This window comes from Panthera uncia, assembly GCF_023721935.1.
Source record: "Panthera uncia isolate 11264 chromosome B2 unlocalized genomic scaffold, Puncia_PCG_1.0 HiC_scaffold_24, whole genome shotgun sequence".
In the NCBI taxonomy this organism is placed as follows: Eukaryota; Metazoa; Chordata; class Mammalia; order Carnivora; family Felidae; genus Panthera; species Panthera uncia.
In genome coordinates this window covers 40728928-40744128 of record NW_026057580.1, presented here as the reverse complement: position 1 = coordinate 40744128, position 15201 = coordinate 40728928, and the positions used below count along the sequence as shown (strand labels likewise).

General features: G+C 32.7%; 1 protein-coding gene across 1 annotated transcript in view; it reads left to right on the top strand.

Moving 5' to 3' along the window:
• PHIP (pleckstrin homology domain interacting protein) overlaps positions 1–15201 on the top strand; it is a 138391-nt gene that overhangs the window by 92748 nt on the left and 30442 nt on the right. Inside the window, exons 23-30 of the mRNA XM_049653914.1 lie at positions 1248–1324; positions 3852–4083; positions 7628–7747; positions 9706–9813; positions 10559–10683; positions 10811–10893; positions 14452–14563; positions 14732–14793. Of these exons, the coding sequence (XP_049509871.1) occupies positions 1248–1324; positions 3852–4083; positions 7628–7747; positions 9706–9813; positions 10559–10683; positions 10811–10893; positions 14452–14563; positions 14732–14793 (919 nt within the window). The remainder of the gene's footprint in view (positions 1–1247; positions 1325–3851; positions 4084–7627; positions 7748–9705; positions 9814–10558; positions 10684–10810; positions 10894–14451; positions 14564–14731; positions 14794–15201) is intronic.

Here is a 15201-nt window from a genome sequence, read left to right as displayed (position 1 = left end):
GAATAGTTGTATAATACATATTCTTCATTATTAACACATCAAAAAGAAAAAATTCCTCCCCAAATAGGCTATTTTATTGAATTAGTAAAGGAATACATCCCATTATCATCTTGGAAAATTCTGTGAATATGCCCAGCAAGTGATAATACTGAACCATTCTTGTGGAGAGGAGTCTAAACTTTGGAGTAGCTTAGTTGCTTATTAATTATGCTGCCTAGGGTAAATTGCTTAACCTTTTTAAACTTTAATTTCTTTAAATAACTGCTCCCTATCACCAGCAATGTTTTGTCTAGGTCAAATGGGATAATGTATACAACATGCTTTGAATAATTTCTGAAATACTAATAAAAGCTTAATTAACGTGAGCTGTTATTTTTACTGAAGCATAAAGTTTTATTTGAGCAAGGGAGAAATTGTGTAAGATTTTGTGACCCTGAAAAACAATTTTTATAAAGAAAATGGCTTCTCTGGAATATCCTACGTTGAGCGGAGTATATTTACTGAAGAGAAACAGTGTTTGGGTATTTTTTAATCCTCTACTATTTGTATAGAATAATATCAGAGTGTAACAATAAGATATAAATTCCTAATTTAAGCTTCTCATAACATCTGTAGAAAAACCTTAAGTTTTTAAAATGGGCCAAAAAGTAAAATTGATTCCCATTGTTATCTATAGAATTTAACATCCAATCTCAAAGATATATTGAGGCTTAAGAAACGGTAACAAACAAAATGTTAATCACCTGAGAGATTGCTCTGAATCCATTATTAATAGGTATTATTTTGTTGGCTATGTTTAATAATTTTGTTGGATAAAAATATAAGACCTGTGTTTTATAGCTAATTAAAATCAGGTTTTAATGGTTGTAAATATACTATATGATTGGTACTATTAAATATCACTGATATTTCTTTTTTTAAATTGTTATGTAATAATAACATAGAACAAATGAGATTAAAAAAAGTTTTTGACATTTAAGTTGCTTTAAAATATGCTACTTCCCATTATGTCTGTATCTATATAATCACATATGCATAACCATTTAGCCAGGGATACATAAAGCAAATATTTGTTAGGTATATTTCCTTCGAGCTACCTCCCCCATTTTAGCCTGCATTTTTAAAAAATTGTTAGTTAACATATAGTGTAATAATATCAGGAGTAGAATTGAGCGACTGATACTTTCTATAATCATAGAATGTTAATGTAAAATTACACAATAAAATATATATTAAATATTTCTTAGGAAGGGGAAGTTGTTGCTGTCAGTGGTGGAACGTCTGAAGAGGATGAGAGAGCATGGCACAGTGATGGCAGTTCTAGGTAATTCATCGAATTTTATTTCTACACATGTAATATAAAATCTTTATAAACCTGAAGGTTCGTTTTTATCAGCAACACATTTCAGATTTTCTTTGGGTTTAAAGTTATTTTTGGCGGCACGTGGGTGGCTTGGTTAATGTCCCAACTCTTGATATTAACTCAGGTCATGACCTCACTGTTGTAAGATCGAGCCTTACCCGTGTCAGGCTGCAGGCTTGAGTATGGAGCCTGCTTAGGATCCTTTCTCTCCCTCTCTCTCTGCCCCCCCCCCCCCAAATAAATAAATTAACTTAAAAAAAATAAAGTTGGTTCTTTTTTAGAGGTCTTTTTGTAGTCCAAAAGTTAGGAGATTTTCTTTCTGATATGTTTATCTTAGCAGAAAAAAATTTTGGTCATTGCAACTAAATGTGCAAAATGATGCTTTTAATTTGTCTTCTTAGTTGATCTTTTATCTTCTGAATCCTATTATTTGTAATAGTGAACTACAAATTAGTTTCATTACTGGTTTTGAGAAATACTTAAGCATTAAAGTAATAAGATCTTGTAGAATTGTCTATTTTCATATAGTATAATTTGTTGAATGATAATTATTTCTTCCAGCAATGAGAAGTGAGGATTCCTTTATTTCCTTATAATGGTGATCTACATTGTTATAGTGCTGATCTTTGCTGACCTTATAAGGTCTTAGTACCAAGAAAGTAGCTTTTGATTATATTTAGCTCCTTACACTTAACACTGTCAGTAGTAGCTCTTAAAATTGCCAAGGAAACGAAGAGGTGGAGGTTATAAGAATTCCTTATATCAGTGTTAGAATCAAGGGCTTTCTTAGTCCTACAACATTGACTCCTAGTGATGATATATGTATGTACCCGTGGTTGTGTCTGGGAGATTTCTATATTTGAAACGGCAATAAAAGAAAAACTCACTTTCTTTTGGCTCAGCAATGGAAAATAGAGTATCTCAAACCATGAGACAGCATAGAAGTTCATATATTGAGAAAGTAGTAGTGGCTTCAGCAGTTAGGGGCAGTTGTAAAGACCACGGGTTCTGCAGTTTGTAGTCAGATCTCTGCTGGCATCAGATTTTCTGTAAGTGCCAAGTGCTCTGGAGAGTAGCAGCTGTGAGTATTTGGCAGGTGCCATTTTTAGTGACCATGGGCTGGAGTTAGTATAAATAAATGCTCATAAGTTGAGGACAGCTTATTCTTGGATAGATGTTTGCTCTGCAGATGCATTCCCATGCATCCAGTATAGAATCTGAAAATATTTTTTAAACCAAGTTCTTTAATATTGTTTTCAAATTAAAATGAAGTCATGAAATCATACTAGAATGCACCTTAATTATTTGATTCTTATCTGTAATGATTATTCTTAGGGAGATATAGGTAGATGTCTGTTAGGGATATTGGGGACAGGGGTTAGAAGTGGTGGTAGTAGAATAAAACTCCAGACAAATCTGTCCTTTCCACATTAATCTTTTTAGAGAAGTAAGGTTATACATCATCACTAAATATAGGAAAACTATTGATTTTAACATAGTGTAACTTAGATTTCTTTAAGGCATTTATAGTTTTAAAATTGTAAAAAATCAAGTAGTATTCTCATGTACTAAAATTAGAACAGAAGATAATATAACTGCATTCTTTATTTTGCACCAACATCAGTTCAATAAAATTTGAGTCTTTTGAAGGTACACTGAAAAGAAATGGCAAACATGCTTAGTAGTGATACATAAAACACTAAGGCATGTAGTTTTCAGAATCATGGCATTCTTTGAAGCATAAGCTATGTCTAAGGTATATGTAGATGTTGAGTAAAAGTTGCAAGCACAACCTTCCTAATAGGCCGGAACACTTGGGACAAACCCCACCTCACCCCCATTTAATATCCAGCTATCATGAAGGCACCAGTGCTCTACCATCAAAATACCTATGGTGAAGAGTTCCCTGCTCCTCTCAAATAAGTAATCCCTCTGCTTCCTCCTCCTTAATGTTGGTATCTCTGTGGCATCCAAGACTATCTGCCGTTGCTAGAATTGCTCCTTATTTTTGTATTCCCCACAGTATTTTGCCCCAGAATGCAGCACTCTTCAGAAATTAATTTTTTAAGTCTATTTATTTATTTTGAGAGAGGGGGAGAGAGAATCCCAAGCACACTCCCCACCTATAGTGAGGAGCCAACACAGGGCTCAAACTCACAAACTGTGAGATCATGACCTGAGCTGAGATCATGAGTTGAACACTCTTCTGACAGAGCCACCCAGGTGCCCCAGAAATTAATATTTTTGTTAAAATCATAGGAGGCACTTAAATTCATTGTTTCAATTAAAGCTATAGCCTTACTTATCTTAAAGTTTTTGAGATATTTAAGTTAAGCTGACAGAATTTTAAGAAACTGTTTAGAACATGAGTTGAAAGGGAAGTGTTTTTAGTTTATTTGTTACTCTGTCATTGTGATCTCTTTATATTTATAAAATAGTCTTACGGTATATCTTCTGTTTGTATTTTTTAATCCCTTTTGCCTTTTAGTGACTACTCTAGTGATTATTCTGACTGGACAGCAGATGCAGGAATTAATCTGCAGCCACCAAAGAAAATTCCTAAGCATAAAACCAAGAAAGCAGAAAGCAGTTCAGATGAAGAAGAAGAATGTGAAAAACAGAAGCAAAAACAGATTAAAAAGGAAAGGAAAAAAGTAAATGAAGAAAAAGATGGACAAATATCACCAAAGAAAAAGAAACCCAAAGAAAGAAAACAAAAGGTTTTTTGTTTTTTTTTAATATAAATTGTTTTCTATGAAAACAAAGCACACTTTCTAAAAGTGCTGCTGATAAACATAAATGCTGTTGAGGTGTACCAGCAAGTAGTATTGGAAAAAACTCAGAAGTATACAGTAGCAAAATATAGTATGCCAAACGTATTTAATTTTCTCAAGTTTTAAATTAGCATGTGCGAGTATTTACTTATAGAATTACCATATTCTCAATATTAAGCATTTAATATTATGAGCAGATTTTTTTTTGATAATCTCTTGGGATTTATTCATTTGTATATATAAAAAAAGTTTAAAAACATATAGTTTTATGAGTCTTTTAATTTCCTTTGCTTTTTGACCATCCTTATTGATTGTTAATTGCTGAAAATAACCAGCAAGCATAGAGCACACATGACTTGGAATAATAATGGCAGAACTTGTCATAGTTGACTACAAGGCAAATATGAATCTAAAATAGGATACTGCAGTTGTTAACAAGCTTTCATTAATTTATAGAGAAGATGAGCCATAATTAGATGATCCTTAGGTCAGTAGCAGTATTGACGTGATTACTTCATCTTTAGTCTGGGTAATTTGAGACAAATCAGAATGTAAGAGATAAATGTTATGGAAATAAGAACTGTCAGCTCTTACGGAAATGGAATTCTTTCAAGAAAAATAAGAGCTGTTTAACTTTTGCTCTAAAGTAAATGAAATACAAGGGAGATGTTTTCTATTCCCCAAAAGACTATAAGTAGAAAGTATATTTGGTTAAATAAACACAAGGAAGATTTTTTTTAACCTCTTTCATTTTTAGAATTAAATATAAGTTGTTAATTATAGGATTAAATACTAGGGAGGCTGTCTTTATCTCCGGAGAGCTTTCAAAATTTTAAGAATACTTCTGTTTTTAATGTTTATTTTATCTGTATCATCTGAACTCGTTTCAGCTTTATAATTATTTATTAATTTGGATTCCACAGCCTACTATTCTTATTACTTACTTTGCTTTTGTCTGGGGATGATTTACCAAAGAGAGTGTCACACATATATGTGCTCAGTTTTCTCTTGTGTGTCTGTTGTGTGTCAGTGATGATAAATGTAGGCTGACCCATTATTTTATGTGGTACACAGACTGGTTGAAGAAAACTGATTTAGCCTTCTATCTAATAAACATTTTTTTTCTTATCTCAAGACAGTTTTGATTAACTTTTGAGGTTTACAGTGTTAAGTCACTGTGAGGACGTAATTTTTTTGTCTCAAGAGTGCAGTTTACCTGACTCACCTGGTTCCTTTTGATTGATAATTGTGTGTAAACTAACACCTTGGGCTTTTTCATGCAATGCCACATTTAGATCCACTGTTGCTGTTTGGCATATTTTAACTTCACAATTTTTATTGAAGTATTACAACAGGATCTGTGTGCCACTGAATTTATGTGGGACAGACTTTAAATATCATGAGGTAAGGATATTATAGACTGTTCCCTTTAATTTGGTTTTTGTACACATGGTTTGGTATTAGTCTACCAATGGATCTAACAATAGAATTGTTCTTATTCTTTAGTCTCTTTGTTATTCTAAATAAACACAATAATATTTCCCTCCTTACGCATAGGGTCATAGAGTTGGAAAGTAACAGATTCATTAAGTAATATTTACTGCAAGTATGAACAGACATTTTCATATGATTCATTAAGTAATATTTATTGCAAGTATGAACAGACATTAGTCATATGACATTTTCCATATGACTAATTGTATTCAAATTAATTAAGAGCCAGTAAGGCAGATAAAGAAAATGGTTATTAATAGAATTCTCCAGAGATGCAGTAAAGTCATCTCAGAGATGTCCATTATATTGTTAGGAACTCTGGAAACCAGATCAATAAATTTTTATTGAAGGCTTACGGTTTATAAAGCAATACAGTGGATAAAAAGAAGTGTAAGACATAGTACTTACTCTGAAAACAATGTGTGATTAACAAGTTGCTTTAATCCCCCAAGATAAAAATAGAATATCACATTGTCTAATATGTTTAATTACCAGATTAATTTTAAAGATGATAGCTCAAATCAAATAAGGACATCTTTTCTTAGAGTTTCAGGTAAGGCTTCCAGAAGTAAGATGTGAGGTAGACCTAGAAGAATTTCCATGAATACAAAGGAAAGATCTCAATTACCTGTATCTCCAAAATGAACAAAAATTCAAATGATGAGGCTGGAAATTTTGAGGAATATTCAGTGCATTTTATTTCCTAAGTGGTTTTAAGTACTAAGTGATAGAAACCTACTTTAAAAATTCTAGGTTTCCCAAGAATTATTGAGGAATAAGATGTATCATCGTAATGATTCTTGGCTGTGCCATACCAAAGTCTTACAGTTATAAATATTATTCCTATTTAATAGCCAACTTAACCTGGTTTCATGTAAGTGTTGTTCACTATTTCAGTCAATATAGGTATTTTCCTTACAGGGAGAAATATTTTTCTGCTATAATTAATAGCCCTTATTGAGGCTGGAATTAACAATTTTCAGACTTTTCCTACCTTTTTTTTTTCTTTTTATTAATAAGTCAAAGGAAACCTTTTTCACACATACTTTAACTCAAAACCTCAATGTATAAAACTGAAATCTGTGGCTCTAATTTTTTTTTCTTTTTCAAGTTCTTATTTAAATTCTAGTTAGTTAACATATAGTTTATGGTTTCAGGAGCCAAATTTAGTGGTTTAGTGATTTATCACTTATTTTAACACCCAGGGTGCTTATCACAACAAATGCCCTCCTTAATACTTGTTACCCATTGAGCCCATGCCCCACTCACCTCCCCTCCAGCAACCCTGTTTGTTCTCAATAGTTCAGTCTCTAATGGTTTGCTTCCCTCTCTTTCTTTTCTTTCTTCCCTTCCCTATGTTCATCTGTTTTGTTTCTTAAATTCCACATGAGTGAAATCATATGGTATTTGTCCTTCTGTATTTCACTTAACATAGTACATTCTCGCTCCATCCATGTCGTTGCAAATGGCAAGATTTCATTCTTTTTGGTGGCTAATACTCCATTTTATATATACACCACATCTTCTTTATCTGTTCATCAGTCAGTGGACACTTGGGCTCTTTCCATAGTTTGGCTATTATTGATAATACTGCTATAAACATTGGGGTGCATGGGCCTCTGAGTATTTTTGTATCCTTTGGATAAATATCCAATAATGCAATTGCTGGGTCATAGGGTAGTTCTATTTTTAACTTTTGAGGAGCTTTCGTAGTCTTTTTCAGAGTGATGCACCAGTTGTTCACCTCCTTTTGTTCTGAATGTTGTCTGTAGGTTTTAGTTTATCTGGTTCTTTTTTTGTGGTGATTTGGAGACTGAATAACTATACTGCCACTGCTGCCGTCTTCCCAGAATAACGTTTTTAAAAGCTGAATATATATTTTTGGTCAAAGATCTCTTCCTCCTTTTATTTAACTACCTTTATAGTTATTTCAAAGGGCAGATTGAGAGATGAATGCTTTTCTGATAATATTACTTTATAATGTTCTAACTTTTAGAGATTGGCTGTAGGAGAACTCACGGAAAATGGTTTGACATTAGAAGAATGGTTACCTTCAACATGGATTACAGATACTCTTCCCCGAAGATGTCCATTTGTGCCACAGATGGGAGATGAGGTACTTTAAAATTTTTAAAAACAATCTTATCTTTAAGCCTTTTTTTTTATATAGCTCTTGAAACAGAACTGTAGAAAACTATAGCAGTCTCATGAAGTATCTAATTTTTAGATGCTTGTAAGCTTTGTATGGAAAAACTGTAATTAGGAGGAAAGCTCTAATCTTTTTTGAGGCCACTTGCCACTTTAAATATTGCAATAGCAAAAACTAAATATTGTAAGAGAATGGGAATTGTATTAACATTTTAAAAACTAGTATTGTTTTTAACAAGAGGATTCTATTGCCAGTTTTCTTTTCCTTTCTAAAAATATTTTTTTTTCTTAGCTTAAGGCTTAAATATATAGCATGTTAAAGGAAAAATGCAATTCAGCATTTTATTTCTATTTAATTTTATTTCATAAGTTTTCATTTAAATACAATGTTTATAATTTATTTATTAGATCTTTAAAAATATTTATTGCCTTAGAATAAGGAATATTTCATTTTTTAAAAAATGTGATTGGCCATCATTTTGGACTATGCACTTACGAATTTGAAATGAAAATGTAAGATCTTAGATCAAAATTTCCCACTCCAGGGTTCATGTGTTCTTATTTTATGCATAGATGTTCAGAAGCAGAGTCATCCGGTATCCAATAGATTAGCAGTAATAAATTAGGGAGTACAATATGAGCTTCTTTAGCAAACCACACTAATGAGCAGTAGAAAGTGGCAAGTGACAGTGGACAGTAAAAAAAAAAAAAACAAAAAGAAAAAACAAGGGGCGCCTGGGTGGCTTAGTCGGTTAAGCGTCTGACTTCGGCCCAGGTCATGATCTCGTGATTTATGAGTTGGAGCCCCCCCTGCACTGGGCTGGGCTCTGTGCTGACAGCTTGAAGCCTGGAGCCTGCTTCGGATTCTGTCTCTCTCTCTCTGCCCCTCCCCCACTCAGGCTCTGTCTCTATCTCTCAAAAATAAATAAACATTAAAAAAAAGAAAACATATAATGCAAGAGTAACTCTAAAGAGCAGTCCAAAAAAACTCATTTAGAGACCCTACTAAAGAAGACTTGAAGTGCACAGAACATTCCCGTGTTGTTGTAATTGTACGGTGATAGGTTCTAACAGATCCTTGAGCATCAAAGAAGATGCTTGGTTAAATTATATTTATTATTTCCAGTAAATTATATTCACTATTACTAGAAAGTGTGTAAATCCTTGTTAAATAACTTTCTTTCAGTATGTTAAACTTGTCTTTTTGATCATTGATGCTTAAACAGGTAAGTTCTCATTATTCAGCAAGCACTATTCCTTCATATGAAATTTCAAACAACTGGAGCAAAAGTATGTAGAATAATGGATATCCCAAAATGTTACTAAGAACTCAGTAACATCTTTAAAATTTTAAGCAGCATTTCTTAACAAGCTCTATTTTTTTTTTTGTAGTGGGAAGAATAGGTGGTGTCAGACTACTATGTCAAGTACCAGTTTACAAGATGGTAGTCAAGTGTCAAATTTGACCTTCATAAAATTGGAACAAATATATGCCTTGTTCTCTTTTTAACAATAAAATATATTTATATAAATACATTTTTCATGTTAAAGTTTTCTGCATATGTACATACCACTTGCTACCAAAATAAGTGAATAATAAACTGATGGTGACTCCTACTTACAATTTACTTTGTTATACAACATAGGTCAACTTACTTTGAATCCAAAAATAAAACAGTGAAACAAACAAACTGCTCATTTTATCCTCTTAATGTGTAACCAAAGTAATGTTATTTAGAACACTTTGTTTATGATTAAGTGACATTACGACAACTTTAGGAAAAGAAGGGGAAAAATAACAAAATACTAGAATTTCTTTCTGTTCAAAGAACATTAAATTCTCTCCTGCAATTTTAGCTGATACCTTGCATCTTGGGTTAAAGGAAACATTCAAGTTTTAAAACTGTGACTTTATTTACTTTTTAGGTTTATTATTTCCGGCAAGGACATGAAGCATATGTTGAAATGGCCCGGAAAAATAAGATTTATAGTATCAATCCCAAAAAACAGCCGTGGCATAAAATGGAACTACGGGTATGGTGTTTATTATTTAAAAAGTTCCAGATTATGTAGAAAATTGTATTGAATGGTACTCTTTTCACTGTAAGAAACTGTTCCATGAAGATACCTTTTTTAGTTGAAGCAGTCCTAGAGAGTAGAAGGTATTTAATTTTCAGAGAGACACAAGATTGAATTTATATATTCCTATAGTTTATAAATTGGGTACAAAATGTAATTATAGAGAAAATTAGTACTAATGTCTAACGTAAACTTTGTATGTGTATTTCTAGATTTATCAGACAGAGTTCAAAATTATGTAGAGGTCTTTGGAACTATATTGGAAACTTTTATTTCAATAAAGTTTTCCCCTTTATAAATTTTTTATTTATTTTTTAATGTTTATTTTTGAGAGAGAGCTTGAGTGGGGGAGGGGCAGGGGAGGCACAGATGATCTGAAGCAGGCCCTGCACTGACAGCAGTGAGCCTAATGTAGGGTTCAAACCCACAAACCGTGACATCATGACCGGAGCCAAAGTCAGATGCTCAACTGACTGAGCCACCCAAGCGCCCCTCTCTTTTTAAACTTTCTGTTGAGATATAATTTGTGTACTATAACATGCACAGATCTTCAGTACACAGGTCAACAAATTTTTACATGCACAGGATAATCACCACCTAGATCAAGACAGAAATGAAGAAATGTTTTAATTATTTTTATCAGTTTATTTTGTGATTTATTTTATGAAGATGGTTTCTTATTTTTTATATCTTTTTTCAGGAACAAGAACTGATGAAAATAGTTGGCATAAAGTATGAAGTAGGATTACCTACCCTTTGCTGCCTTAAACTTGCTTTTCTTGATCCTGACACTGGTAAACTGACTGGTGGATCATTTACCATGAAGTAAGGACTATTGAAAGAGGCAGTGGTTTCTTAGTATTGTAGATTGTTTTTCAAGATTCATATAAATTTGAACTTTTAGATATTTTTAGGTATGTGACCTAATCAATTTGTTTCTATTTGTAATTAGATACCATGATATGCCCGATGTTATAGATTTCCTAGTCTTGAGACAACAGTTTGATGACGCAAAATATAGGCGGTGGAACATAGGTGGGTAATTTATTTAGAAGCCATACATGTTCGTAATTTTTTTAATCTAATAAATTATTTACTATTTTTAATAATTTAGAAAAAGATAATCAGAGAAATCTTCTTGCCATTTGTGGGAACGTTGATAGCAAAGTAAGATATGGTGTCAGGTATTTAACAGTGGACCCTTCAATGCAAGGATTAAGAGTACTGACCCCCTGCATAATCAAAAATCTGTGTATAACTTTTAATTCCCCAAAGAGTTAACTACCAATAGCTTACTGTTGACCAGAAGCCTTACTGATGACAATTAATACGTATTTTATATATGTATTATATACTGTATTCTTAAAATAGAGTAAGCTAGAGAAAAAATATTAAGAAATAGTAAGGAAGAAAAAATGAATTTACAGTACCGTATATATCAGGGAAAAAAATCCATGTATGAGTGGACCCACACAGTCTAAACCTGTATTGTTCAGGGCTCAGTTCTCCTTTAAATATAGTTCATGCTGAAATTCTAAACATTTTCTCTCTCAGATTTGGTAACTCATTAGATTGTTTATAGCTATTTCTTCAGCTGTTTTATGTGTTGACTTAAATTTTCTTTTAAAAATATAATAATTCAAAGTTGAAGCAGAAGATGTCTTCCAGTTCATAATGTTTAATAATTTGGACTGGGGCCAAAGCTAAACTGACATTTTCCTTTCCTTTGTTTAATCTGTTAATAATCTTTAAACTTAATATTGTAATCAAGACTCAAAGAAACTTTAAAATTCTTAAAAGATTCCGGACATTTAAGATGTATTCATTTATGTACACATGGATGTGCAGTTCATTAGAGTTGGGTTTTTTGTTTTTGTTTTTGTTTTTTAATTTTCAAATAGGGGCACTCTTTGGAGTGGTACATATATGGCATATTTGGTTTGTAAAACCACATCAGTTGATATGCCAGTCCACCTCTCTTCCAGTGCCATTGGAAGGCATTGGCACGGTGATTTGTCTTGTTTGGTCATGGTAAACTTAGAAATTTACATATGTGTGCTCTAAAAAGAAAAATTAGAGAAATACAGTTTATCAAAATTAGGGACATGGGAGCTATCAAAAAATTTACATTCCATGTAAATTCTATTACACCATTTTTCTGGAAACTTTGAAAGGTATGTTCCATCATATAAGGAAATGAACCAAGGAAGAGAAAGACCTGGAATCCCCTCCCCTCCACCAGGAAACAGGAAATCTAGAACAAGAAAGAGCCAAAATGAATTCCCAGTAATAGTCCCTAGAAGTCTCAGGATAGCATCTGTCTAGCAAGATCTATAAAATGATAGTTCAGAAGATGTTGTCCTCTAAGAGCAGTCTTTAGAAAAAAAAGAAAATGGAACTGATGAATTATCTAATGTGTTTGACTTTGTTGGAAATTAAGTTGAGGAATGTTTTATAATTTAAGCCTTTAGAGAATGTGGGAAGACTTTATAAATACAGAGAAAACCAACCACAAACAGTGAAGCAGTCATTATACAAAACTATAGAAGAAGGGAATTGTATGTTTGGCTTTGTAGCAAACATAGTGCTGATAAAAACAAAATAGGTTAAATAAAATACACATAAATTGTTTATACAATTATATGGAGAGGTCAATACTTAATGTCTAAAATTAATGAGTGAAACCATAGCTGTATACTCATTTAGAAGTCTAAATAAATTCAAGAAGAAATCTTTGCAAAAGTTAGAGGTTTTTCTTGGTTTTGGTTATAAGCCTTTGGTACACTTGGTTGTTTAAACTATTTGAATGTGTTACTGATAAATTTTATTTTATATATATTTTTTTTATTTTAGAGAGCATGAGTAGGGGAGAGGGGCAGAGGGTGAGAGAGAAGAATCTTAAGCAGGCTGCATGCTCAGCATGGAGCCCAACACAGGGCTTGATCCCATGACCCTGGGATCATGACCTGAACTGAAATCAAGAGTCAGACACTCAGCTGACTAGGCCACCCAGGCACCCCTAAATTTTATTTTTTTAAAGACATGCATCTGCCAATAAAATGCAGAACAAATAGTAACAGTCAGAATTTAGGAATATTCCAGAAATGAGCTGATAACCTATGTCTTCAGAAATGTTTAAAGTTTACTCTGAATGGTGTACTCTATTCCTTGCTTAATTTCATTGTTATTCTGTAGTATTGTTTGTTGAGGTTAGACATACATTATCCAGTTCTTCCTCTTTAGCATAATGTCATCAGTGTATGTAAGATCATAAAAAATAGCTTTTTGAAACTCATGTTTACTGTAAGGTTGTGGTGACATCAAGAATGCTGTTTGTTAATTATATGGTAGCTTCTCACTAAGCTCAGTGTCACTAATATATATGCATCTGAAGAGCAAGTAGAGATCTGATCTGGTAGTAGATCCTGTTTACTGCTTAACATTGGCTGTTAGAATGCTTGAATCTGCATTTGGGTCCCAATGCATACCCATTCAAAGTTAGATATAATTCAGCAACATGCACTTGTGTTCTATTAACTTACTCCTGGCTCCAGTTTCCCTGTTTGTCATTAAATTTCTTTTAACTTTTTTTGTTTAGTTTTTTTTGTTTGTTTGTTTGTTTGTTTTTTTTAGTTTTTAGTTCATTTTATGCTGTATGTCTCCCTAAACTTCTAAATCTTTTTTTTTTGTAAAAAATGAGAATATAAACAAATGCTTGCTTTTTTGGGTTTGAGAATGAAACTTATTCAGATGAGTTCTAAAATACCTAATTTGTTCAAAGTCACACAGATAAGTTATTTGAACTCAAGTCCTTCAGACCCTAACCTATGCTCACCAGGAGAAAACCACTCTGTACTGTGAAAGCAAGGAAGAGGAAAGAGGGGCAGAAAGGAAGACTTGATTTACAGTTTTCATATGACACAGAAGGAAGTTGAGAAGATAGCTTATTGGGTCTTTTGGGAAAGCAGTTTTAGTAACATGACAGTAGCTGAGTGCAGTTGGGTAAGGAAAGAGACACAAGGAATGATGTCTAGTTTACAAAGATTAGTTGTTTTTCTTTTTGTTTCTTGTTTTTATAGGAAAGGGAAAGTGAGTATATATAGGAGTGTTACAGCTTCAGGGTGATTGACATGAAAGGGACCAAACAGATTGGATGTTTTATTTTTGTTTCTAGGCTGGAGTCTTGATTGTTGGAGGAACTTGCCTATAGGAAACAAGAAAATAAAGATAGACTCTAAATACTTGTTGGGTAGAAATTATCTAAACTGTGCTTTTATTTGAATGAAAAGTTTGGGCATAGTCCTAATGATGAGCTTAAAATTCTAGAATGGTAAAAATGCTTAAGAGTGAATTTCTCCTGGCCCTAATAAATATAAGAAATGGTACTGGAAACTGGTTAGTCATACTGATGTGTTTATTAAGTAAGTTTTTTCTTCAATATTACTAATTTTATTTATTATTTTATTTTGGAATGTATAGGTCACTTTTTATATGTTTTCTGAAATTATACAGGCAGTTTAGATTTGGGTAAAAAGGAGTAAGTACAGCAGCAGTACATTTCAGAGTAATGAGATGGCTTTTATTCTTATCCAGGTGACCGTTTCAGATCAGTCATAGATGATGCCTGGTGGTTTGGAACAATTGAAAGCCAGGAACCTCTTCAGCCTGAGTACCCTGATAGTTTGTTTCAGTGCTATAACGTTTGGTAAGGGAGTGTTTGTTGTATTTTAGTTCAGCTTGAGTTACTTTTAATATTTTCCCCCATCTATTAATAAAGTGACAAAGACACTTCTTTTAAACACTTAATGTTATTTTGTAAAATTTACAACACAATATTTAGATTTTTTAATGTAAGGATTTTCCTTCCTTTAAGCTGGGACAATGGAGATACAGAAAAGATGAGTCCTTGGGATATGGAGCTTATTCCTAATAATGGTAAGTGTATGTTAGGCTTTTTGTGTCTGTGTTACAAAATTAGTTTCTTAAATAAGGAATCTGATTTGCTGACTTGCTATTGCGTAGGGTTGTTATGAAGAGCAAACAAAATATTCAGCAGTTATTTATTGCACACCTGCTGTGACCTTGGATTGAACGTAGAGATGGCATAGCATTGAACATGATAGACATAATCTTTGTCCACTTGGAATTTATAATCTTACAGTGAAGATTGAAATTAGTTAATTATAGCAAAATATGAAAATGTTTTGCTAATTATTGTTCCCTCCTAGAAGGTGAGCATTTGGGAGCAGAGATTTTTTTTTTGTAACTCCAGCGGAACACTTAAGACTATAACAGAATATTAAGATTCAGCTTTTTGAGTGAGACAAATACTCATACCCTGTC